We start from the raw sequence: 27,655 nt of genomic DNA, 5'->3' as shown, positions 1-27,655 counted from the left end.
CGCATTTTGCTTGTTTCGGCTCTCTGATTGGTGGAATTTTCTGTACAGGTAATGTACCCAGAAAACACAAAACATTTTTTTTTTTTTTTTTACAACTTTTCACAATGTTGTATTTTGGTTGCAATTAGGTAATGTTGTAGTACAACATTTTAAAAAAATGTTTATTGGGTGATGCTCAGTTCCTGCTGGAGTTAATATTTTAGTATTTTCTTCTCAACGTGTTTTTTGTGAGTGTTATTTACATAGCATTTAATTGTCCGATAGTCACGCCTTAGTGTTGTATCCTTTTCATGGGCATTTTATAATTTATTATAATTTTCATTGTCAGTTAAATCTCTTTTTTTGGTCAATTATACCTGTAGAAAAAATCTCTAATAAGGCGTTTTTCACTCTAAAGGGTTAGTTCACCCAAAAAAAATTCTGTAATTAATTACTCACCCTCATGTCGTTCCACACCGTAAGACCTTCGTTCATCCTCGGGACACAAATTATGATATTTTTTATTAATTTCAAGAGGTTTCTGATCCCCAAGAGAAAGCAACGTAATTACCACATTCAAGGTCCAGAAAAGTAGTAAAGACGTTGTTAAAATAGTCCACGTGACTACAGTTGTTCAACCTTAATGTTAGTAAAGCGACGAGCAGAGCTTCCAGGGCCGGTGTTGTGCCGAATTCTGACCCCCGCCAAATTATTAGCCCCTAGTATTGGTAGGTTTAGGATTAGGGGTGGGGTTAATCCAAAAGTATAGTTCACTTTTTATGCGTACGTGAAGGGTCAGCTTACAGTGTGCTGTGCGTGATGCAAATTTCGTCATCAGAAGAGTACATGCGTACTGTACCCGCACCGCCGGATTTTTGTAATTGCGCATACTTGTACGCACAGGTCGCACATGCGCAATTAATTTTTTGCAGTAATTAGTTTATCCACAAGATGGCAACCGTGCCTTGGGGGTGTCGATTCACAAGGTAGTCAAAGAAAAACTGCATAAACAGAACAGAGCGGAACGCATGCAAGCTACAGCAACAATGGAGGCCTACATAGACGAGAGGTTAGAAAATACCCTCATTTGTACAACTCTAGCATGAAAGAATACAAAGATGTTTACGTGGGTTGAAACTCATGGCGAGAGATTGCTCAAAACTGCGCATATGTCGAACAGCTGTATATGTGTACAACAAGTCAAATGAAGTATACTTTCCAAGGCTGTGCGTTCGATTGTGCACGTACAAGTATATCCAGGGCTTTAGGATTAGGCAATCAGGTAGTGACTTCAACAAGGGCGGTAATAATTTGGCAGGGAGTCAAAATTTGGCACAACACCAGCTCCTGCGTCAGCATCACACACATGCGTCGCGCTGCTCACGTGAACAGCCAATACTGAGTCGGCGTTCTGACATCGAACCTGGAAGCGCTGCACCGAGTCTACTGCCCTGTCCCAAATGGCACACCTCATGTGAAATTTTGGTCTTGTGGACTTACAATGGCCACTGCGTGCGCATGTTCGCTATGTGCCCTCAATGCTGAGCCTGCAAGCTTGCAAGCTACGCAGAGGACTTCTACCCGGCAGTCAAAGCGGTATTATGTCACGAAAGTGCAGACTCAGAGGAAGACCATGAGGGTTTATGGTGCCATTTGGGACAGGGCCTACAAAGTAAACAGCGTAGGAGACTGTCAGGGAAGAGAAGAAATTGTTGAATAAAGTGGTTATTTTTGCGCACAAAAAGTATTGTAGTAATTTCATAACATTAAGGTTGAACAACTGTAGTCATATGGACTGTTTTAACGAAGTCTTTACTACTTTTCTGGATCTTAAATGTGGTAATTACGTTGCTTTCACTTGGGGATCAGAAACCTCTCGGATTTCATCAAAAATATCTTAATCTGCATTCTGAAGGTGAACAAAGATCTTACGGGTGTGGAACGACATGAGTGTGAGTAATTAATGACAGAATTTTCATTTTTGGGTGAACTAGCCCTTTAATACAAACCTTCCTTCATTGACAATTACAGTCCTAATAGTAACTGTTAAGATTAATGTGGTTTGAAATTGGTAAATTGTGCTTTGAAAAATATATGATCAGAAAATGGACTTGCCTAATAATTAACCACTCACTGTAGTAGTACTGTAGAAGTTTTTTGGTCCTCCTCTAGTAAGCAGTAAACAGCAATCAAAGGACAAAAGAAAATAACAGAATTTGCTCAAACGAAATTCCACAAAGACTCCAGATTTCACCTCATGACTTTCTGCTCTTTTTCATGCATGTAACAAATACAGACAAGGTCCTGGATTGGGCCTGGCGTCCTCTGCTGGACATTGTAGAAAACACAACCTCAATTTGAATTTACGGACACCCAGTGGCCAATAATGAACACAACACCTTATGAAGAATACTAATGTAGTCCCAAACTGACTTTCTCTGATGTTTTTGAGTATTTTTTGTGCATATTTAAATATATAAGTAGGTTTTATTTATATAAATAATATATTTCAGATATATATTTATTAGCCTACTAATGAGAGTGGAATATTTAGATAATACAGATACAAGACACGAACTTAGCGTAATACCACAATTTCTGAGGCATCTTTGCACTGCAGACCAGGACGAGGGAAGCTCCATCCCTGAGGACACATGCACAGGATGCCCAAGGTGCTCCTCTGGCAACAAAATCACTGATGCTGGAGTTTTACTCAACACACTCATTCAGCATCAGGATATTGTTCCCAGCTGGCAACAGATACACGCATGCACACGCTCCCATCAGGCCCGAGCATGGGGAGGAGCAAACATGCAGCTGGTAGTTCAATCAGATGCATGACAAGAAGGTACAGGGAGCTTCGGGTTTCTTCATCGGGAATTTCGTACACTTGTCACGGTTTTGCTCCAAGCTTCTGAAACTGAAGACCAGCTGAAAGGGTCAGAGAAAGGGCTGCTATTGGAGCAAATTAATAAGGTATTATTGCTAAACCAGAGGTTCTTAATCTTTATATATGTTTCTAAAGAGGATGTTTAAAAAGAAAGAAAGAAAGAAAGAAAGAAAGAAAGAAAGAAAAAGAAAAGAAAAAAGAGAGAGACTATGACCAGTGCCTGAATCAAAACATCATGCTACCTCACACAACTTTTATCAAATAAAATATCATGAATACCAGTACAACTAAAGCTCTGAGAATAAAGTTCTCACATATAAATCATTTGGGATCATGTTTCACTCTCAGAAAAAGCGCTTCTGTGTCTTTTTCATAAATCACTGAGGGGAATGTGCTCATTCTGAAAGAAGTTGCACTATGGTGACGGACCTTGTAGGGGGTCCCGAAGCCTAGCATGCTACCAAAAAGGGAGGAGGTTCACTATTTTAAGTGGGTTTGTGCTGATCTTCCCACCATTTGAGTGGTAACACTTCACAAAAAAAGGGGCCCAGAACCTCATGCTATCCTTTTACACACGAAGAGCAGAATCATCATATCTCTCAAACAGATGATAAGTGACACCAAACAATCCATGAGAGCTGTGTAATTGGATGCCTTTGGGCTTATTCTGAGCATGCAAATCAGAGCCAGTGGCGCTGAGAGTTACATGCCCCACTACAAAATCAACTCCATTCGTCTGGTGCCCCATTGCATTATGGGTAGGGGACAAAAATGAAACGTCAGCCTTGGCTGTCGTAACCTTTTTTGGAAAAGTTGGGAAGTGCCTTGTACAGCAGCTTTTGGTGTACAGACGGTCTGAATAGTGTGAGTAATTCAAGATGGATTTGTAAACACAAATATATTACCACCTTCTGCTTAAATTAAAATGGTGCCTTACATTGCTTCATTAATTTATATGTTTATAAATTAGTCCAATGATCTGCCAATAAAATTTCAAGCCATAGTAAGCCATTTGAATTTAATACATCTCACCATAATAATTTTCTCTTCTCAGTTTCAGCTATGTAAACTTTAAATCCCCCTATTTTATTTTATTTTATAATAAATATGTTAAAAAATATCATTCATATATATATATATATATATATATAAATTAATTGTATAAATATTTAATATGCTATTTAATACACAATTATTGGTTACTCTTTATTTTAAGGTGTCTTAGTTACAGTGTAATTATTCATTTAAGCACTGAGTAATATCAGCTAACAACATGTAAATAGGGTTAGGGTTTGGTTCAGGGTTAGTTGAGAGTAATTATGTATAATTTACTGTTATTACTATAGTAAGTACATGTAACGTGTAAAAGGCACTTTACAATAATGTGTTACCTTATTGTGTTGAAGTAAATAATTTTTTTATTAATATTTATGCAAACAATAAATAAAATATATGGAAAGAATCAGGACATGCAATGTTTGGCCACAAAGGCTGTTTAATCTGCGGCTGATCGTTATAGGCTACTATTGTAATTTTTGTTAAAATTGTGAATTATATAGGCTATTCTGTTTTTTATTTTAGTTAAAGTTGTAATTAAAGTTTTGGTAATTTGTTACATTTTTGTCAGTTTTATTTATTTTTGTCTATATATAGTTTTTATTCATTTTTAGTTTGTTTATTTAGTTTTAGTTGTCTTAGAACTTCAACTTAAATGCCTCATTTACAATAGTGCGTTTTTGTTTTAAAACGGTGTTTTAAAATGAAATCGATCCTCGTACACATGGCCGAAAACGCATGTCACATGACTGTTCATGCACACTGGGCATGCGCATACAAGTGTAAACAGTTGGATCTTGCGCATGTAGGCAGCTGCAGTATTAAAAAAATGCTGAGTTTAACTGCACAATGGCTGCTAAAAATTACAACAAAACCAGCAAAGATTGCAATTAAGTCTCCATGTTATTGTTCAAACGGTCGTTAAGGAGACGCAGAACGAACGTAGGCAGCAACCCCGGCGTTTTCAAACTAAAACGGGCTCTGCAGCGTTTTCGAAAGTCTCGAAAACACCGGCGTAGTGTAAACGACAGGCGTCACCGTAACAAAACTTATGAGTTTTAAAACGAAAATGGGGCCTAAATGAAAATGACAAATGTTGCAACTAGCTGAAATAAAATAATTTATTATTTAAAGAAAAAAAAAATTATTTTATAAAAAAGTTTTTTTTTTATTTTTTTTTATTTCAGTTAACATTTATTTTATGGTTTTAGTTACTGGGTTACTGGGTCTGAGGCTGGGTTGATTTGGCACTAGGAGTGAACTACTGAACAGTCTAATTTAGAGTGGTAGGAAGTTAAATGTTAGCCATATTAGCGATAGCTGCAACAGAGAGGCCAGTTGAGGCTAACTCCACTCTAACTATTTACAGTCCTCTTGGTATGACATGACTGAGGACGCATGAAGTTTTGTTACCTGACAAAACCCCAAACACCAACTTTATATACTCTCTAATAAAATTGGACACTAGTTGGACTGTTAAAAAAACAAATCCCATCTTGATGAAGTCAAACATCAGTTTGAAGCAGATGTTAGTTGTAAATAAAAATAACAAACACCTTTTTACACAAAGCTATGTATACTTTGTACAGTGAGAGTCCCTCTAGTGGATCCTGAGGTGATGTGTCTTAACATTCGGCTCCAATATTTCCATTACACCTCAGTTTTTCTGTCACCTTGCAGTGGATTGAGAATACAGGCTATTTTAGAGTATTATTATTTAGCTATCAAGAATATTTCCTAGTGATCTGGTGAGATTTTGAGAATAAAATGGACTGAAGTATTATTTTAGAGATGCCAAAACACTCATTTGAAGTGAGCCTCAACTATATGATTATAATAGTTGTATTTTATTAGAGAGTTAAAATAGTAACCAGATCAAGAATACATTTTTACAGGGGACATATCAAAGTGTAGCACTCTGTATTCTCAGTTGACAGCTTATAGAAGCTATATAAGGCCAGGGATGTTCAGTAGATTTTGCTATATGCTGTGTCACTATAATTTAAAAATAAAAAAAGCTCTGTCAGTCTCGGCAGTCTGCCTGCCTTTGCTCTGCAGTCATGGATCAGGTTTAGGGTACTGTGGGTGAGAGGACACGCTGTTTAATGAAAATTATTATTTATTTTTAAATTTGCTATTCCTCAAATGAGTTTTTTAGAAAGGCTTATACAAGATGTGCACGTGTTGAGCCGCTTTTATGCACAAGAAATTAGATAAGAGAAGGGTTGATACAGAGAACCATCTGCTAAAGAAATCAGTTATTTTGGAAGGCATCCAGAAATCCTTTAAATATTCCAGATCCTACTTTATGTTGTTGTGAGTTTCTTTTAGAACTTTCAGTGTTAACTCACATTACTACATGATATAATGCTGATCAGAACATTAGTTTCATTTAGTCTTTTAAATAAACTGAAATGGGATTAAAAGCAATAAAAACTTTTTTGGTTGGTCAGCTTCTCTAAACTAAAGTCCATATTAATTTTCATGTAATTCTGTTTTTAAACATTATTTTAATTAAAGATCAAAAATTTTATTTGACAAACTTTAATGGCAAGTCTGATATTGGGTCTAAAGTGTTGAATCACACATTGGCACCTTTGCCCTATAAACTGTAACCCTAGCGTGTATTACTTGCGGGGACCCCTTGCCTTCTATTTGCCCCTCTTCACTCTGTTTACAAGATAGAGTTTAAGAAAAAATGTCACCTGTTTTAAGTCTGGCAGACGTCTCACTTACTGGAGCACTGAAACTGCCACATGAGATCTGTACCAGGCTGAGAACATGTACGTGATCTCAAAATAGAGAAAATGCTATAAAAATGCGATGCCAGGTTTGTATCCAGTGTCATGGCTGGGTGCTGCCATTCTGCTAAGTGTGAAGTCCATCCAAGAGATACTGTCATACTCATAAAAACAAGAGCCAGGTCTGCGGCAGCTCAGGGAAACCCCAAAGACACTGTACATGCAGAGGGACAGTCACAGAGTCGTAATGGAACTGGCATGCCCTGCTCCTGTTGCATGGCTCACTGCATTTCGCTCCAAAACCCATTGAATGAAAGACACTACTTGGGACCGCTTTAACAGACTGCCCACACAAATGATAAAATGTGTAGCTATGCACATGCACATTGAGCTTTAACGCATTTCACACACTGTAAAAAATAATTCTTGGTTTAACTTATTGTAAGTTACCTGGTTGCCTTAAAATTTTGAGTTCATTGAAATTAAAAATTTGAGTTAATACAATGAAGGCGATTGATTTAATCAACAGAAACTCGAAATATTATGTTATCTGAACCACATTAATTAAGTTGATTTGACAAAAGAAAAAATGTTGTGATAACAAATCATGAAAATATTTTTTTACAGTGCAGTTAGCGCTATGATAAACACTTTAGCATTCTTTAAAAATGATTAAAAACCAAACTGTCAATGAAGAACATTCCACCAAGAACAGCTGGTGTGATTTTACACACAAACATCCATTCCTTTAATGCAGTCTGTTTGCTGAGCACTTCCGCTAAGTGATTTCAAAAATCTTTATCAGCTGTTACTGAGAAGCGTGTTTTTGCATTTTTAACTATGAAACAGAGAGGTATCATCATATGGCCATCTCTTTTCACAGTCAGAACACTCTTAGTACTAAATCCAGGTCATCAGAATATTGAGAATTGTTAAGAATTGTTTTTGTCCATACATTTAAAGTCAATGGAGACCAAAGTTGTTTCGGACACTATTGACTTTCATTGTATAGACAAATTTAAAATACCTCTTTTGTCTGTGTCGTACAGGTTTGTAATGATATGACGGTGAGTAAATGATGACAAAATTCTCATTTTTGAGTAAACTATACCTTTAAGTAAGTCACAGCCTGCAAAACCAGATGAAAAGACCTCTTTTTGCATGTCAGCATGGCATTGGGAAAGACCTGGAGCTCCTGGGGGGCTTTTCTAATTTTCAGCGGCACGAAACCCACTGCTCACAGGCTTTGTTGGAGATTGAGGACACGAGATCCAAGTGTCCAACTCTGTGGCATGACACATGAGTGGCATTACTCAACTGATCCAAGTCTTGGTGATCTCATTGTGGAGGTCCAGGACTCTCTCTGGCCTCTTGCCACTTTTACAGACCCCCAAGGGGCATATCAACGATCAGCACAAGGGGAATTCGCAGCCTGGCAAGATAGGCTGCTCAATTAGCGCCTTCATGTATTTCACAGTCATGGAAGTGGAGCAGTCTACGGCTGCATCGCTCACGTGCAGGGGGAATCGTGGGACAGGTGTTGCGTAAGGCCTCGTTTCGTCTGTGTGTAAATCAGACGGTGAGCCCAAATGTGCTCTAAATGTGTTTGTTTTGTGTGTGCTTTCAGATTTACGGCTAATGATGTGATCTGGGCCGAGGTCACCTCAGGGTGTTCATACATGCACACACAAACATTTCAACTACACACACTTGGTGTTGAGTGATTAATGTCAGGGAAGAGGAGGGGCGGGAACTGAAACTGAGGCGGCCGTCTTGGCTAAATCTGAGAGTCCCATCGGCATGCTTCCATCACAGCTGGTCAGCTGGAAATAGATAGAGATGCAACTAAACCTGAGAGACAGGGAAGAGCACAATCTCTGCACTCGTTTATGAAAGACATGATCAGCTTTAATTAGGGACAGCTTTTGAAAGGTATTCCCACCATGAGAATCCCTCATTGTAATTGTCTAATGCTCTGATGACAATGCTGTTGGCGGATCAAGAACAATTGATGATGCGTCAGACCAGTTGTAAATCTATCAAGAGAGGCTTAGTGAGAAATTCCAGTCTGTTACTGAGAACCTTGGCGTGGAAAAGAGCATCTCAAAATAAAACAGGGTGTGTTCCAGACATGTAATGATTTTGCAACACATTGCTCACTTATCAGCTTATTAATCATTTCTTTTAACTACCCCCTGTAGTAAGTATTTATGAAAATAACCACAGGAATGAATGAATGAATGAATGAATGAATGAATGAATGCATGGGTAATTGATTAATAAAGTGCATATTTCAAGATTTAAAGGGATATTGGTTACCATTTTTATCATGATCTAACAATGTGCAATATATTCTTACAGCATTTATTAACCTTTGTTAATCTTAGTTATTAAAAATGTTCATATTCATGCTCTTAAAGGGATAGTTCACCCAAAAATGAAAATTCTGTCATCATTTACTCACCCTCAAGTAGCTCCAAACCTGTACGAACTTCTTTGTTCTGCTGAACACAAAGGAAGATATTTCGAATAATGTCAGTAACCTACTATGGTAGTAAATGGGGGTGAGATCTGTTTGGTTACTGACATTCTTCCAAATATCTTTCTTTGTGTTCAGCAGAACAAAGAAATTCATACAGTTTTGGAACTTCTTGAGGGTGAGTAAATAATGACAGGATTTTCATTTTAGGGGGAACTATCCCTTTAATGTTGAGATTAACATACTAAACACTGCAGAAGTATTGTTCATTGTTAGTTAATGTTAACTAATAACAAATAAAACCTTGAAAGTTTGAAACTTGTGTTGTTTCTCACAAAAATGACAATTATGTCATCATTTACTCACCCTCACGTCCTTCCAAACCTGTATGACCTTATTTTGATAACAGATTTTTTTTTTTTTTTTTTTTTTGTGAGCTATCCCTTTAAAAGAACAGTGTGCATCCATCATCATTTTTCCTTCCACCTGACAAATACATTTTTAAATGTACAAATATTCCATAAAAGCTCATAAAATATGAAACGCATGCAAAATAATTATAAAAGAAATTGCTGTTTTAAATCACATTGCACATGTCATTGTCCCAGAAGAATTTTCTGTATCTCGTACAAATGTGCAAAATTTGAATTATTTTAGGTGGTACAACAGCTTGTCACTGGGGCAATACCCTCAAATTGACATCTTTGTACCTTATTTATCCCAAAAGGTTTCATAGTAGTACATTAAGGATACATTACTACTAAGGATATGCACATTTTAGGGTTATATAAGGTACAAAGTCATCCCTCTTTGGGTACTATCACCTAGTGACAAGCTGTTGTACCCCTAAAAGCAAATTTTTTCTGAGCTCAACGTGTTCAACGTGTTACTAAAAAGAGCTGCCATATACATTCAGTCATAAAAAGAGGCAATCAACACTCATCAACAATGAACAACCACCATTACGTTTTGTTTGTCCACACACTACCACACTATTCATACTATAAAACAATCAACTTGTCATTAAATATACATTTTACACAGTCATTAATGCTGTTCTTAAAACAATAAAGAGAAGCAAAAAATTGAATATTCCCTACTATTTTGTTAAACTGTACAGATTTAAATCAATATTATGCCAAATAATGTTATATTCTAAATCACCTTCACTCACCAGATCAAATCTTTTCTCTGTCCCTTTAAAAAGCGTTTATAATATGATATGGCTCCAAACGCTCTTAATGCACCTGATGTAATGTATAAGCAAGGACAAAGAAAAAGGTGTTATTGAGAATATGAAAAGTCCAGCCCCGATCTCCCTCAAATCCCTGTCACTCAGGAAACATGGCCTTCCTGCAAACAAGAGGTAGTATGGAACGGGACAAGGCCACAAGGGCAGGTAGTGGGCTGGAAGGATGTTTTTGTCATTGCTTTGGCCCCTGGTTGGCAGCACACACTCCATCCTCAGGAAAAGAGCCTGTGGAGGAAGTGAAGCTGACGTCACATCAGCGCACTGTAGATCAGCACGTGCACAAAGACAAAGCTATCGGTATAGAGTCACGTAAACACGTGAAAACAGCTGGACTTCATCTTATTGTGTTTCAACACTGTGATGGAGCCATCGGCCTTTGATCTGTGGGAAATAAACAGATTTCTCTGCGCAAAATTCTCCATTGAATCTATTTCACGACCGCTGCCTTTAAATCATATTGTGTAGGCAGACGTCCAATAATGACAGGGAAGCAATAACAGGATGTTTACAAAGATATTCACTTTAAGTGAACAAACCAAATATAACCTGCTGATATTTAGCGACACATCACATCTAATATAAATCATACGTTTTTTTGTGTGTTTGTTTGTTTAATTCAGTAGATTGTGAGGTGCTTTACTCGAGTAACTATTACAATGGCTTGTCCTACTGTGTCTCGGACAGGTCAGGTGGTGTAAAGGACACAGCTGCAGATGACATACAAACACTGGTGGTTTTTGACATTACATATAGTGGCGTTCAGACTCCAAGCTTTGCTGTTATAATCAGTGAAGACACCGTTGGAAGTACAGGCCTCAGAATTTCCTCAGATCCGTTGGGAAATGGCTATCACAGACGTCTTGGCTGCCTCTGATATTTCAACTGCCATTAATGCATGTAAAGGTAGTGTATGAATGAACCATACTTGAGATTCACCTCTGTGAATTAGTTTAAATTGAACATTGCTGTAAGATTTTCTTATTGCAAAGTTGTTTGTTTTTTAGTCCAAAATTTTGTCCGAATTTGCACTGATGTTCAGCCTTTTTTTATTTGACTTCCACAGCAAAGGATTCTTTCAGCCCAAGGACATTTTTCGCCACAGTAGGTTTGTCAAAGAAGTCTCCACGTGAGATAGAGAAGATCTTTAAAATGTTGGACCAGGACAAGAGTGGGTTCATCGAACAGGATGAGCTACAGTTGAGTAATTTACTTTTTTCATATGTTTATGTGGCAGCTAGAGCGACTGAAAAACTGTTAAATTTGAGATGACATTTGTGCACAATCCTGTGATATGTTATGGATAATATTTAGTCATTCAGCTTATTACACAGCAAATAAATTATTACGTGGACATGAAGTTGAATTGAAACTGTTTTATAATCTTTCTGTATATTAACTGAAATCATTCGCTAAAAAATAATAGGCAACAAGATGTAACAAGAATATTACAGTCAATTGTTAATAGTCCTCAGACTTCATTTTCAATAACTGATATGCAAAATGGCGGCAGTTGTTTGTGTATCAGTATCAACATGACCTTTTTATTCCTTAATTACACAGACATTTCAAACGAATACTCTTCACATGTGATTACTTATTGTATTGTAACTCATTTTTTCAGGTTGTTTCTACAAAACTTCTCAAAAGGGGCTCGTGCTCTTACAGCAGCTGAAACCAAGGCCTTCCTCATGGCTGGAGACATGGATGGGGATGGGAAGATTGGATGGGAAGGTTGGTATATATCCTCAGATACTTTATAAATATGTATAAATGTAAGCGATTAATCGACATCTCTTCATTTCCTGTAGAATTTTCAGCCCTTGTTAACGCTTCCTGAGACCAGCTGTGACTGTCAAACAAAGAAAAAAGCAACTGGGATTTTGTCAGTAGCAGTTTTAAAAAATTAATTGTGCAGGATTGCGCTCTGTCTTGTATGTTTTACTGTAATGTTATTGTTTGAGCTTAGAAAACATAATAGAAAATAAACATGTTCAAACAATATTTTTTGCATAATCATTGTGTATATGTTGCAAATAAGTCATCATGAATATCCGTCTAGCTATTACCGCTTCAGTCATATCAGACTCTTGGTGATTCCATGGCCATCTCTTGCCAAACGTGAGAGACTGTCCATGAATTTTCTTGGCAATATTTTTTCTGGGGTAGGTTGCCAGGACTTCCCCAACCCTCCCCATTACATGGTTTGGGACTCACACACACGCATTCACACCGACAGCCAATTTGCCATGTCCAATCCACCTAACCTGAATGTATTTGGACTGTGTGGGGGAATCCGGAGCACCTGGAGGAAACCCTCCCTGACACAGGGATAACATGCAAACTCCACACTCCAGCCAGGGCTTGAGCCTGGGACCTTCTTGCTATGAAAAGCCACCATGCCACCCATCTTGAATATATGTTGCCTATAAAGAGAATTCTTTAGCAGTGATTATGCATGCTGGTGACAAACATTTACATTCAGTAACTTTAATTTTTAATCTTTAATTATAATATTTTTATCATCCAAAGTAAAGTAGCTGTTGAGCAAACAAATGAACACAATAAAATCACAATACACTTTGTAAAGGAATAGCAACTTTGATAGCCAATGCACAAAATGATGCAAAACAAGACAGTGTTGAATACACATACATTTGTGTAACCTACTTCAGAAATATAATCTTAAGTGTTTCATCATATTTGCTTGTAATCTGAAACTCTGAAACGTTTGCTCCCGTCCAAGCCCCCAGCTGTCCCAGAATCTGCTTAGCATCATCTTGCATGTAGAATATATATAGTACAGAGACTGTAAATGGGTTCGCACCACAACCCCCCCCCCCCCCCCCCCCCCCCCCCCCCCCCCTTACTTCCCAAGGAAAAAAAAAACATTAAAAAATTGTGAAAAATATCTGAAAGGAATATTAATGGAATTAAAAAATTAAACAATTAAAAACGAGTTATAGAAACCTAATGAGAACAACACATATAAAATAACAAAGAATTTAATCATATGGATATAGGAACTTCAAAAATAAATAAATAAATAAATAAATAAATAAATAAATAAATAGACTGCAAAATGGGAATTTCATTTTATCCAGCATATGCTTCTTACTACAGGGATTTTCTATTTGACAGACCGAAATAATTGTTTCCAAACTATGAATGGAACAGTGCTGAAAACGGGCAAAATACGAAAAACGTTTTTAATATGAGAATTACTGCATTAAATGACATTGCGCACATTTTCATGCACACACTGATGCGCGCTAGGATGTCCCTCCTATGTTTCCCATAAGGACTCAGAGCATCCACTTTTGAAAGGATAAAAATAGGGCTATATGACTAGTGGACACATTTTTTCTAAACTTTACCCAACCTAAGCAAATGGTGTCCGTTACAACCCCAGAGACAAAAGTATAAAAGCCGGACCCATGGGTGCTTTGGGTAGTCGTCGCACATCTGTGGAACAGTTGCCAGCGCAGCGCAAAGGTGAGTTTACCGGATAGACCATGAGGATCATACACCAGGGCTCGGTGAATTTCTCTAATCACCATGGAATATGATAACGAAAAATGGAGGAACAAAATGAGGATGTAAACGGACTTGCAGCAGGACTGAAAACGCGATAATACACCAATCTCTTCATTTAACCAAACCAAGGACCTGCTACTTTCTGAGATGTTGGATGAGCTTGCAGTGATCCATTTTTTTAATGATTCGGTTTTTCGTTAGGCTGGCATTCTCGCATGATCTCACAGAGATCATATTTTGACTGTAGGAGCAAGTTTAACTGTAATTGGAGAATTGACAGTTAATTTGTGTTTGGTGGAACAGCTTCATGTCTGCTTTGCAAGGAATTATTAATTATTTACACTAAATGTTCCATTTTTTTCCAAATTGAATGTCAAAACGTTTAAGCATCTTAATGTATCATCATCTTATGTGGGTTTTTTTCCAGATAAATCAAAATGGCATTTGCAGGAATTCTCAAGGACGAAGATGTGGCTGCAGCCCTTAAGGAATGCGCTGGTAAGACACCTCTGCTATAGGAAAACAATAGACTGAAAAACACTCTCCACAGAGTAACAATAGACTGTTGATTAATTCATTGATTTTAATGTATTTTCTTGTGTAATTCCAGCTGCTGACTCCTTCAACTACAAGACCTTCTTCGCCAAGGTCGGCCTGAGCGCAAAGACTCCCGACGACATCAAGAAGGCCTTCTACGTCATCGACCAGGACAAGAGCGGCTTCATTGAGGAGGATGAGCTGAAGTACGAAAGCAACAGAGCCTATTACTAAGTTATTACTTAATGTTTATTCTCTCACTTATGGAACATTTTACTCAGTTTTCTCATTTCCATTCTCCTCAATGTTCCCAGACTGTTCCTGCAGACCTTCTCTGCTGACGCCAGGGCATTGACTGATGCTGAGACCAAGGCCTTCCTCTCAGCTGGTGACAGCGATGGTGACGGCAAAATCGGCGTTGATGGTACTTAATCTCATATTCATAATTTTTTTTATGACTTTATATTACTGAGGTGTCAAAGCATTATATGGCAATATATCATTAAACCTATGACTTCTGGTGATGCAATCATGCTTAAAAACTCTGTTACAGATAAACCCTAATATTAACTTATTTTCCTTCTTACATTTATAGCTTGATTTTGTTACTACATTTATAGTTTTATATTTAAAGCTACATATGTGGCTAACCAAGCTAAACCAATAATAGACCTGCAGTAAAACTTCATGAAAATGCATCAATAATTATTTAGTTCTGGTATACTCTTCATAGTATACATTTTTGGATGATGTTAGTCAAGACAGAAGGTTGTACCTCTAAACTTTTAGCTGTTCTTACTGATATGAATGAGATGTTAAGATGATCAGTTTCAGACTGTAATTGTTTTTCTTTATCAATTTCTTTCCACAGAGTTTGCTTTGCTTGTAAAGGCCTAAGCATTCATGGACCCTTGTCTTTGGAACCAGAGCTCTGCTTACCTATCATCTTTTTTATATTTATTTATGAATGCCCTGCAAACTCCTCCTTGCAAAGAACGCACGCTCAATGTCTTGAAAAGCTATTTATTATTAATGTTGTTTCATTGCATTGTATTGTTCTGTAAAAAACCTTCTGTGTGCAAACTTACAACCTCTTTTGCACTTTAAGGAAATAAAAACACATTCGATTTAAAACAATTCTTGGCTCAATATCTTACTCTGAGGGGGAAAAAAAATCCTATTTTTTTCATTTTAAGTGTTCAAACTGCTATAAGAGTGTCTAAACATGAACAGTGGTGCACTAGCACATCCGATTCATGTAGAAGAAGCACAGGCATTAACACTTTAGCAAGCAGTGTGAATGAGTAGGCCTAGGCATCTAGTTGAAATGACAGAGGTATGAGCAGTTTTTGAATGTAAACAGGCAATGGCTTAGTGTGACTCCTGTCTAACACAGGTCACCATGAGGATTTGTACACATGCTCACTTAATGTCCTCATGATCAACAGGAAGTGAGCTAATGAGCCTTGTGCAGGCATCACTTACACTTACACTCACAGCTCTCAGTGACTGATTGAGCATGTCACTTTATACTCAGATCCCAAAGGCATATCACATACAACATGACTGAAGCAAAGGAGAGGCTCACTTTCTTTACTTGAGTGTACTTTTAACACCACAGTTCTGTGTAATTGTTATACTAACTAAAGAAAAGTATTCATTTATTCATAGTATTCAATTAAAATCTTTGACTCTCTTTGCCAAAGAAAGAAAATATATCTAATATATCAATATGCACACTTCTTTTCTGAATCAGATCTTATATAAAGCATAGTAAATAATAATTCAAAATATGGCATAGTAGTGTTACTAATATTTCCTAAAAATCTTTTAATAACTCTTTTAAATGACAAATTAGCTATTTTTTAAACTAGCTTTAATTGTGTCTCTTTATTTACTTAATGATAACTTTAAAGAGTGCTGAAAGTGGGTTTTCATTTAAAAAAAAAAATCATATTTCAAAAATGTTTTTCAACATTTTAAATTCTATAGGTAGCCTATTTATGCACAAAATTTAAAATTTAGTTAGAACAAAGAATCACTGTATACACACACAATTATCATCATATTTAAATGTGAGTTTTAAATTAAAGAGGTTATTAAAAAGACAATTAATATTCAGTAATATTATCAATTTAACTGCTCTGACACAAACAAGATTTTAACTGAATTGAGCTGAATGATGACACTAACTTTACAACATTAGAGCTCAATAATGTCTTCTGTAGAGCTGCTTTAATAGAGCTGAAATAGAAGATATAATTCATAATTCATATAATTCATCAAGATATAGTTCATAACTGATGGAATTTACAACATTAACACTGTTATTTTCATGTATAGCTGCTTTGAAACAATGTGTATTGTATCAATGTGACTTGGTTTTGAAATGATTTAGGATTTAGGATCCTTAAACTTGGGATAAGTAACCCAAGGCTCATTAACTGTCAAAACTGTCAATAAAAAAAATGTCATTATCACACACGACAGCAAAAAAAGGGGCCATAATCATCTTTATTGTAGAACATAGCCTATGGTTACTGATTTTGCATAGATGAAACATAGCCTAATTTACAGTAAACTGCTAAATAGAATCAAACAAGAAGCCTCTCTCTAAACAACGTCCAAATTTTAGACACATTTTTATCATAAGCCTGATTAAGTCAATCACTGTCTATTTCATGACTTTAAAATCAAACGTGACGCTGGCAAGAGGTGCTCAAGGGAAGCACACATCCTTAGGATAGATGCAAAAGAAAGAAGCGAGAACTGAAAACTGAAATCACTGGCTATATATTCGTGTCACATAAGCACACTTTACAAGCTCTCTCATCTGTGAGTTTGCATTTACCTTACATTTCCAAAGCACACAGTATCGACTGAAAAGTATTATGGGTTCGTTTGTGATTCATGCGCTTCCTCTTGAGACTTCAAAGCGTGTGAGATGATTTGCCCTAGTTACACGACTGTAAGCGTACTTAGTTTCTCTCAGGCAATGTGACCTTAACTCTTGCCGCTCATCTTCAGATTCATACTACAGAGGGCTTTCATCCATATCAGCATCGTATATTATTAGCCGGCGCGATATTAAGGACTTATACATAAGCATCCTCATATAAATAGAATAGCCTGACTACTGGACGAGTTTTTCAACCAACCTCCTCCCATGCGGTGTCCATTACATTATGCCTTATATTTCGGTTGAGTAGTGGTATATAAGGTGGAAGCCACGGAGTTGGTGCTCACTGCAGTAGCCAATTTCATCCTTGCGAATCCAAACCTAAACCCTAAAGACAACCAGAGGTGAGTGTCTTCACAGATGAAACTACACGAGCTCAGCTTACAGTATCTTGCAACGAAGAAAGAAAAACTTCGAGCAACAACGGCCATACGACTTCGGGCTGGTCCGGAGAGGATGGTTTGACGTATTAATTCTTGGCCACCTGGAGTGGGAATAATTTGTGTCTTGGAGTTTGGACGTGTTTGGATGTCGCTCTTTATTAAGCGGTTTGATTACGCCAGAACTGGGTGGGATTTATCATAACACACTCTGTTGTTAAAGACATATGCAATTAATATGACTGCTGTTAAATATTTACCAAGCATATGGAAGCAAATCATTTCTGATGATCTGTGTGTCTGGAGTATTATAAAGCTGAAATGACATAGTTTTATTGAATTAAATTAAAATGATGTATAGGCTATTTATTTATGTATAACTTCAAATTAATGTATATATCCAATTAAAATGAAACCCTCTGCCATTTTTTAGGCTAATCATGGCATTCGCTGGTATTCTGAATGAGGCTGACATCACTGCAGCCCTGCAGGCCTGCCAAGGTAACCTGCATGTTTCTGGACCGTCCCATTGACCTACAACCTAAAGCGAGAACATCAATTTCATGTCGTTCCAAACCCACTTGACTTTCTTTTTTGCGTGGAACAAAAAGCAGAATGTTAGGGACTGACAGTCTCAGTCACTATTCACTTTCATGTATGGACAAAGAAGCATTGAAAGTGAGTGGTGACTGAGACTGTCATTCTGCCTAACATCTCCTTCTGTGCTCCACGGAAGAAAGTTGTGTGGATTTGGAACAACATGAGGGTGAGTAAATGATGACAGAATTTTCATTTAATGGAAATATCAGTGAAAACAGCATTTGTTAGAGCTTGTTGTGTTTTTCAAGACCCTTAAATCAAATGTTCTTCTTAGTCCTTCTACCATTTATGTCCACCATCATGCTAAACACCTGATGAAATTACCTTCCAGCTGCTGACTCCTTCAAGTACAAGGACTTCTTCGCCAAGGTTGGCCTGACCGCCAAGAGTTCTGATGACATCAAGAAGGCCTTTGCTGTCATTGACCAGGACAAGAGCGGCTTCATTGAGGAGGAAGAGCTCAAGTAAGTCTGGTCTTAAATCACTTTTTACTGGTTCAAACCCTGGAACAATTCTTGAGGTTGATTGTTTGCTTGTGCTCTTCAGGCTGTTCCTGCAGAACTTCTCTGCTGGTGCCAGGGCACTCACTGATGCAGAGACAAAGGCCTTCTTGAAAGCTGGAGACTCTGATGGTGATGGCAAGATTGGAGTTGATGGTGAGGAATTTGCTTATTTATAAATCCATAATTGCTAACATATAATTCCAGCCACTCTACAATGTCTTCTGATTCATTGTTTCTCCTTAATTTTACAGAGTTTGCCGTCTTGGTCAAGGCATAAATGGCACCTGACCAACAACTTTTGCTGACAACCAGTATCGTAGCCTGAGATCTCCACTTTTTTATCTCGGTGGCTGATTTTTATACACAATTCTGACTGTCCACTCCCATGCTGCACTTCGTTCACAATGACTGTCAATGCCACACGGTCTTTCGCATTGTAGATATGAATGTTGGTTTCTGTAAAATCTTTGATCCCGTTTTTGGGAAAGGACAATGAGAAAATAAATACTATTTTTCATTTTTGAGTCTTTGTCTTTTTATTGTCTGAATATATTACAACAGAGTGATGCAAGGATGACTTCAAAGATTTTCCTATGTGTTTACATAACCCACAACTTGAGGATACATGAACGTTTTGCTCTACAACGTAAACTACACACATTGATACCCCGCAAGTTCTTATCTAGTTACTTATTAGAAACAAATGTTTAAAAAAAATAAACATAACAGCTAAAATTGTGCATTTTGTGTAGTTGTATGTAGTTTATGTTGTAGAAGAAAATGTTTAATTATCGTAAAATATTCAAGTATGTTTCCCACAGACCTTATTTCACTCATAAATCGAATCCCATTATAAAAACACATAGGAAAATCTCGAGGGAACCACTGGTGAATTAGTCTTCTGTGTTTTGACGTCATCTCTGCAGCACTCTATTCACCATTATAGCTTTAGCTACTTTCTATAAGATAGGCACATTTGCATTGGCTTTGTGGGGTTCAGACAGACTAATTAAGGCCGATTCACACCGCACATACAAACAGCAACAAACACGTTTGTTGGGTTTTGTCTGATCAGTGTGTTACCCCTGTTGGTGTCTGTTGGAGTTGGTCGGAGTTTGTTTTTACCTGACTGACCGTGTTCAATCAGTGTTTGTTGGTGTCTGTTGGGGCAGCGTGAATTGGCCCTAAAAGATGGCTTTGTAAATACTATAGAATAGAAAGGTTTAGTACATTTTAGAAGATTTCAAAGTTGCGATAGTCTTTTCTTACCTATAGAGTACCTCAGGGATGACGTGTTTTTGTAGGCAAAACCCGGAAGCGAGTTAGCATTTTAGGACTTCCGGTTCTATCGCACTAAAGTTTATGGGTTTTTTGAATGGGATTTGCTAAATCGCCTGAAATAAGGTCTGTAGTTAACAAAGCCTCTAAATATTTTCACTCATTTTCACATTATCAGCGAGCATGTTTTTAAATAAAGTTGTTTTTTAAATAAAGTTTGAGGAAGCTTGGTGGTGGTGACCTTGGTCCGTGACCATGGTGTGCTGTAGTCCGTTTATAGCCTACTGTTAGTTTTTTATATCTGACGACTTTATTTAGGCTTCAAAATGTATAAATGTTGCGTTAACTAACCCTTTGTTAAACACAGAGCTTATTTTTTTGCGATTTTCCAAAAGCCTATGGGAAAAATGCATAGGCTTTCGATCGAGGGAACCCGTGCGCCGCTAACTTCCGGGTTGGCCTAGAAAAACACGTCATCCCTGAGGTACTCCATTGTGACATAATGTATCTCTGAGTGAAACAGCTTCTCAAGAAAAAATGTAGGGCGGGACTTGATTTTGTCCATCGTGAATTGATTGGAGCGTTGGATCATTGTGGTTTGCTATTGCTGTGATCTCATGTGAGTGACAGGTTGACCCGCCCTTGAAAGTGATTTTGATTAAAGATGAGCACAGATAAATCATTTATAATAAATGCTGCTATATTCCATTCCATAAAAAATAAGAATTGTCCATTTTGATTTCATGGTGACTTTAAAAAGCATATGCACAGTATGAACCGAACTGAGGTATCATATGTATATTGAAGTACAATGTGACCGCCATTAGGTGGTGTCTGGTGCCACATTTTATATGCCTTACACATTCTAGCAGCCTCTCTACTGTATAAACTTTTTGTTTTTGTTTTTTTGCTTCTTTAGATTCAAACACCAAAGTGATCTAAGGCAAAAAGTGTGCAGGTTATTTAGGATTTTTTTTTTAACATTTGTCATTTGTTTTATTTTTAATTTGTCATTAATGTCAACTGCAGACTCAACAAAACGCAGCAGAAGACATGTTGGCTGTACTGTACCAACAAATTAGAGAATGTAAATGGATAGATCACTACTCCGTAACACTACCAGTCAGTTCAGTGCATTAGAGTGTATTGGTTTGTTGGCTGGTTGGCTCCAATGTCTTGTCTTCCCCTTTCAATGACAGGCCAAAGGCAATTGGTAATGCCATTTCTTCATCACTTTCCTACAGATTACTACATGTCTACCTAATTATCATCAAACATCTTTAAGCAGAAAAAGCTAGAAACACTTTTTTAATTTGATTCATTATATTAAAATATGTAAATAATGTGGATTTTGACATGTTTTTTTATGGGCATTGAGTAATATTTAGTTCTCACATAATAAGTTTTAGTAAGTTGTCCATTATCTTTGCTGTACATTTTTACTTTGAATTCTAACTGATTTTCCTGAACAGCAAACGATGCAGAAAATTCTTTGTCTGTAAGATCAATCATTACTCTGTCGGATATCGGTCAGATTAGTGACAAAGTAAGAGAAAAGTGTTAAGTTGCATGAGTAGATGATTAGTCTCAGTGTCTACCTAAGTGGATTGGACTCCTGACTACTCATTTAAAGCTAAGACAGAGTGAATCTCATTAAATGTAAAGCTGTATTTAAGTTGCCAAACAAACCTGGCAATAAATCAAGCATAAGAATCTGAGTGAGCATGCATAATTGTGAAACAGCAAAACATCAGCATCAAATACTGTATTTTACAGTATTGTTATTAATTAACTGGCATGGAGCGCAAAATAGGTGATGATGTTAACTAAATCTTGTGAAACAGATCAAAGGTGATTCACACAGCAGAGGTCAAACAGTTCATAAGCAATGCCTGTGCAGATGGGTCATTCCACAAAAGGGCGACCTTTTTCATTTTGATAAGAAGATTTTATGCATCATGCAAATTTTAAGATGTTAATACATTCTGTTAGAAAAAAATGTCTTTATGTGTTAATAAATCACATCTCAAGCTAAATGTGAAAATTGTAAAATATATAGCTATCCTTTAAAAAAACGGATTTAACAGTTTAACATTGTAATGCTGATCATTTACACATATATCCAGTGTTCAGTAATTAGCTTTTTACAGTACAAATTGATAACAGGGTTGACTATATGAAGTCATAACTAACTATAACAGGTGTTCCTGTAGCTCAACTAGTAGTGCTAGGAACAGCAAAGTCTGGGAATGCATGTAAAATGTCTACCTTGAAACCATTATATGACACTATAAGGTTTAAAAATGACAAAGTGATAAAAAGTGAAGACACTTAATTGAGAAAGAATGATGATGTCTTTATTAAGTTTTTATTTATCATTATTTATGGAACTGTACATCACTTTAATGAGGGTATGTGTTAATATAATGATAAGGGTGACACATATGTCCAATATAAAAATCAAAAATTAGCATACGCAAATGAATATACAGTTTATTTATGTGTATGTAACAAAAAATGTCTAAAGCACAGCAAAAGTTGTATATAGTTGTATATATATATATGGGGGGGCCATTACATTGTTATGTTTACACATATTTAATGTCTATATTTTAGGTCCAGTATAAATATAGAACACTAGCATACATAAATGTATATACATTTTATTTATTTGTTTGTTTGTTTGTTTGTGTGTGTGTGTGTGTGTGTGTGTGTGTGTGTGTGTGTGTGTGTGTCCAATGAGAATGAGATGTTAGAAATTTGTTTATAAAAATGTCTAAAAAATATTTCATTGGTAAAATAATTGTTTACACATATTTTAATGTCTTTATATATTTTCGGTACAGTATAAATATAGAACACTATGTATATAAATTTTTATTTATTTATTTGTTTGTTTGTTTGGGCGTCCAATGAGAATGAGACGTTAAATATTTGCTTACAAAAAAGTCTAACACACAGCAAAAGTGGGAAAAAAAGGTTTTATTTTTAAAGTAGGCCTAATTGTTGTTTAGTGATATATTCAGAGAAACAACAGGCAGGCTTGTGATAAAAGTGACACACACACACACACACACACACACACACACACACACGGGCGCGCGCGCAGCGTTTCTTTCCAAGAACGCACTATTAGGGCGAAGTGCAGGTGTGTGCATTCGGTCTGAGGCTCATTTAAATAGTAAAGGATAATTAGTTAGGCAAGAAATTCAAGTCGAGCTGTGCAACACGAATTTGATACACGGACAGGTAACCCAAGCATCTCTCATTGTCCGTCCCATTAGCATATACATATATATAAGTTGTCAGTGGATGAGAGGCGCTATCACACAGCCTTACCTCTACTCTGGATCAGCGCGAGGAGAACTCTTCACAGGTCAGATGCTGCTTTCCGCTTACCATCAATATAAACACATATAAACTGATCATATGTTTATAAGCGTTAGTCCTGGCTATCCTTGTGGTGGTTTGGATTTTTACTAATTTAATTTAAAGTTTAAAGTTATCTATTTCAGCAAATAGATGAGAGTGACAGAAAGTAGTCTAGAATAGACTAGAAGTAGCATGTAGACAAAAAACATTTTAGAAAGTGAATGATGATTTTAAAATGTTACTCTTATTTCCGTCCATTTTGAATAATTGAATTAATTTAAATCTATTTAAAATGTGTGTGTGTGTGTGTGTGTGTTTACAAACTCTACAAATATATAAATATAATTAATTTATAAATTCATAAAGAGTATAAAATCTAAAAAAGAGAATAATATTTTTTTCTCCAACAGTTTGAATATGTCTCTTACTTCCATCCTCTCAGCTGAAGCCATTGAAAATGCTGTCAAAGACTGCCAAGGTATAGCAAAGAGGAACCAAATGTACTGAATAATGTAATAATCATAATAATAATAATAAAATAAATTGTAATTTTGTCTCATGTTGAGATGATCACATATGCTTTTCTCCAACAGCTCCAGACTCCTTTTGTTATAAAAAGTTCTTCCAACTTTGTGGCTTGAGCCAGAAAAGTCCCCAGGAGGTGAAGGATGTCTTCCGTATCATAGATGAGGATAACAGTGGATTTATTGAGGAGGCTGAGCTCAAGTATGTCATTTTGGCTGGTACTGAATTCATGTGTAACACATCACAAACAATGTGATATGATTTCAATGCTTGCTAATGCTCTAAAACCCACAAAATGTACATAATACAAAGCCATAGACTACATTGTTGTACTTTCATGTTACTCGAAGCACAGTTCCTAAAGGTTTTATGGCTTCAATATGCTGCCTCGTTGTTTAGGGTGATCAGAGAAAGCGCTTCTAATGCTAAAAATACTATGCTCGCAATAGACATTCATGAAATCCGGAGCTTAAAGAGAATTACTTTCATATAAGCTTTACATTAAATGTCCATGTCTTACCTGATAATACCAGAGTTCCATTTAAACTAAGTCCTTTTCAAATGTAATCCATGGAGATGCTGTCATTATGTTTTTTCTGTCCCTGCTTTAAGTGATTTATCTGCATTATGTAATGACATCAGCAGAACTAGAACTCAGGGCTGGAGAGATGACATTCAGTCCTTTGAAGCTTTCATTTTTAGCTCACATTTTAGACAGAACAGGTGAAAGAGATCATATTCGATCAGCTGATTGATGAGTTTAGCTCTATGTGACTGCATAGAAGAAGATCTGAAATGAAAAATGGGTTAAAATGCAGAGCTCAGAGTCAGAGTTCAGTGACGACCGCTGTGCAGCACTTCATTCTTTTCATCAATGGATTTGTGTGCATCAGGTTCTTTCTCCAGCGATTTTTCCCGGGGGCACGAACCCTGACAGAAAAGGAGATTAAGAGCCTCCTTACAGCTGCAGATGATGATAGCGACGGCCGGATTGGAGTAGACGGTACTGTTTTCTCATTGTTTCTTTGTTTTCATTCATTCTTTGCAGTTTTATGCATCTAAACGTTTTACCATTTTGTATGCATTTGTATTGGAATAGGGAGTATTTATTTTACATTGTAGCTGTTTCTGTTATATTATGTCCTTTGCTTGATCTCTATTATGTCATTTCTCTGATCATTACTGTGACACCAAGTGCTAAGATTGAATAGCTGTGTTAGATCATGGAAACTCTAGTGAAAAAAAATCTACCATTGCATTGCATAAGAGGATCAAAGATCAGGGTCACCTCAAATTATTATTTCAAGCCTGAGTAACGGTCATGCACAGTCTGAGACAACACAAAGTCTGAAAGCAGCATGTAAATTACTAAGAAAGAGAGTTCAGAGTAAAACGTTCTTCTTGTTTTAGTCTTATTTATTAATTAGTGTTCATAAATCAGTCTATTATAATATTATTGTCAAAATAAATTGATGTTCCTCCTCCTCTACAGAGTTCCAGACTATGGTGTTATCCTGAAAGATGACTGGAGCCCTCAGCTATAAGCACTGCAGCCTCATCTTTCATTTGACTTTTTACACTAGATTTCTTTTCAAAATAAGAATCAGTACATAAAGTAAATGTGCTTGACTTTTGCATATATGTGTCTGTTTTGTTGTCCAGTTCACCCCAAATGACCAATGACAAAACTGTTCAGGGAAAATAAAATAAAGTCACTAAACTGATGCATCTTGTTTACTGTGTTTTATATAAATTTGTAATTCGAGATATACTTAGATATTATCTCAAGTATATTTATATATTAGACATACTTGAGATATACTCTATGATTTGAGATGTTGTTGTGGATTCTGTTCACATACAAGTTAACTTTTCTATACAAGACAACCATCTGCATGTGACTGTGCGTGAACTTTTAACTCTGTAAGACATTATTCCTACTGTCTGGTGTTAAGCTTTGACCTACAGTTTATTCATCTGTGTTACATAAGCACAAAACAAAGAAAATTCACATTTACTTTTGTACACAGTGCATCTGAAAAAAGTGAGCTCAATTATATAGACCTTAAAGTCCCCCTGCAGTCAATAATTTTATCCCTTAAAACTCATCTTTGATCACCAAAATTACATATTTAAATGTTTCTCCTGTGAAAAAAATTCTTTAAATGCCTTAAAATAGATTGAATGTAACTTTACACCCTTGCTTCATTTAGTATTCGCGGATCTATGAATATGCTAATTAGCCCTGCCCCCACTCACTCGCACGAGCTCAGAGATCCACGCGGTCAACATATTGAGGTAAACACTGCACAATGGTATCGCTTTTTACAACGTCGGACTAGGGCTACACGATTAATCGCATGCTTAGAAAAATAACATTGAAATCGCACTTAAACATTTTGGCTTAGTGCGATTATGAAATCACAGGCTGCGATTATTTTTTTATGCGCAGCTTGTCAATGAAGTATGGCTCCAAATCCATCTGAAAGCACTGCGAGTTTGAGTCGCTTATAATGTGCATTTGAAAAAGCAACATCTTTCCAGACATGAGAAGCATTTATTAACATCTTGTCCAACAGAAGACAACATTTAATAACGTTTTTACTCCAAACTCACTTCATAATGACAGTTGAGCATCCTTCTGTTAGATGATGTGGCTTCTTACACAGAATAAGGCAGTCGTGTGTTTATTAGTCATGTTTAATCAACCAAAACGTTTTAATCTTCTGTTTATTCAGCTACAGCGATAGTATGATGACTTCTACTGCATGGAATATTTGGAGTTTCTGCGCAAGAGCGCCCTCTGGCTTTCAGATGGAGAAGCATTTACTACTGATCACAGAGCCGTACAGCTCTGACAAGCTGCTCATAAAATAATCCCCAGCCTTTGCCAAATCGCATGCGGTTTCATTGCAATTAATCGTGCTGCCCTACATAAGGGTAATTAATATGATTAGCCTTTTGCTTGACTATGTTATCAAACAGCTGATAATGTGTTGATAATGTTACACGACTCCCTTGCTTCAGAGAAGTCATAGTTAATGATATGCTAAAGCCTGCCGGCACATTGACGTGATTGGTTACAAAATAGTTTGTGACGTCAGAAACACCAGCGATTTCAAACCGCGTTTTTGAAACTGTCTAGATTAGTGCAGTTTTAAAGACAAAATACTCAGCAACGGTGTTGACTTATGAATTTGCTCATGGTTTGTCTTAAAGCATATTAAAAAGACCACATAGACGTATTAACAACATTAAAAACTTGATTTTCACCACAGGGGGACTTTAACAACCTTATAACTACAAACGGCGAACTAAAGTTCATTTCAGAAAGCAAGTTTAACCTTACACATTTTGCAATTATATGACAATTATATGGCTACAGTGGTGTATAGAGATGTGGGCTGTGGGAGATTGTTTTTTTTAAAAATATTGTTGTTATTAGTTAATATAGTAAGAATGTTCCAATGTCCTATGTAAAACCCAAAAGAAGGCTTAACTGACTTACTTGAGATTGTTACGCTGTAACCTGATGTTCTCAGCCAACTTTTGAAGTGCAATAAAATAAAA

General features: G+C 36.6%; 4 protein-coding genes across 4 annotated transcripts; all 4 read left to right on the top strand.

The window, feature by feature from the left end:
* Window positions 1-2,790: 2,790 nt before the first annotated feature.
* Window positions 2,791-12,362, top strand: LOC127524156 (parvalbumin, thymic-like). The gene is made up of 5 exons (XM_051915559.1): window positions 2,791-2,955; window positions 11,082-11,300; window positions 11,461-11,593; window positions 12,019-12,128; window positions 12,206-12,362. Exons 2-5 carry the CDS (start codon window positions 11,240-11,242, stop codon window positions 12,232-12,234), a joined length of 333 nt encoding a protein of 110 aa, XP_051771519.1. The 5' UTR covers window positions 2,791-2,955; window positions 11,082-11,239; the 3' UTR covers window positions 12,235-12,362.
* A 1,466-nt stretch (window positions 12,363-13,828) lies between these two features.
* On the top strand, window positions 13,829-15,605 carry LOC127524106 (parvalbumin-2). The gene is made up of 5 exons (XM_051915467.1): window positions 13,829-13,889; window positions 14,359-14,429; window positions 14,542-14,674; window positions 14,783-14,892; window positions 15,340-15,605. Exons 2-5 carry the CDS (start codon window positions 14,369-14,371, stop codon window positions 15,363-15,365), a joined length of 330 nt encoding a protein of 109 aa, XP_051771427.1. The 5' UTR covers window positions 13,829-13,889; window positions 14,359-14,368; the 3' UTR covers window positions 15,366-15,605.
* A 1,954-nt stretch (window positions 15,606-17,559) lies between these two features.
* On the top strand, window positions 17,560-19,427 carry pvalb3 (parvalbumin 3). The gene is made up of 5 exons (XM_051915466.1): window positions 17,560-17,771; window positions 18,241-18,308; window positions 18,739-18,871; window positions 18,954-19,063; window positions 19,162-19,427. Exons 2-5 carry the CDS (start codon window positions 18,248-18,250, stop codon window positions 19,185-19,187), a joined length of 330 nt encoding a protein of 109 aa, XP_051771426.1. The 5' UTR covers window positions 17,560-17,771; window positions 18,241-18,247; the 3' UTR covers window positions 19,188-19,427.
* Window positions 19,428-23,370: 3,943 nt separating this feature from the next.
* Window positions 23,371-25,809, top strand: pvalb9 (parvalbumin 9). Its single transcript, XM_051914769.1, has 5 exons — window positions 23,371-23,564; window positions 23,971-24,038; window positions 24,154-24,286; window positions 24,979-25,088; window positions 25,578-25,809. The coding sequence occupies exons 2-5, from the start codon at window positions 23,978-23,980 to the stop codon at window positions 25,601-25,603; spliced, it is 330 nt and encodes a 109-aa protein (XP_051770729.1). The 5' UTR covers window positions 23,371-23,564; window positions 23,971-23,977; the 3' UTR covers window positions 25,604-25,809.
* The last annotated feature ends 1,846 nt before the right edge of the window (window positions 25,810-27,655 follow it).

The sequence above is a fragment of the Ctenopharyngodon idella genome, chromosome 12, assembly GCF_019924925.1.
Source record: "Ctenopharyngodon idella isolate HZGC_01 chromosome 12, HZGC01, whole genome shotgun sequence".
Lineage (NCBI taxonomy): Eukaryota > Metazoa > Chordata > Actinopteri > Cypriniformes > Xenocyprididae > Ctenopharyngodon > Ctenopharyngodon idella.
This window is presented reverse-complemented; position numbering and strand designations above follow the sequence as displayed.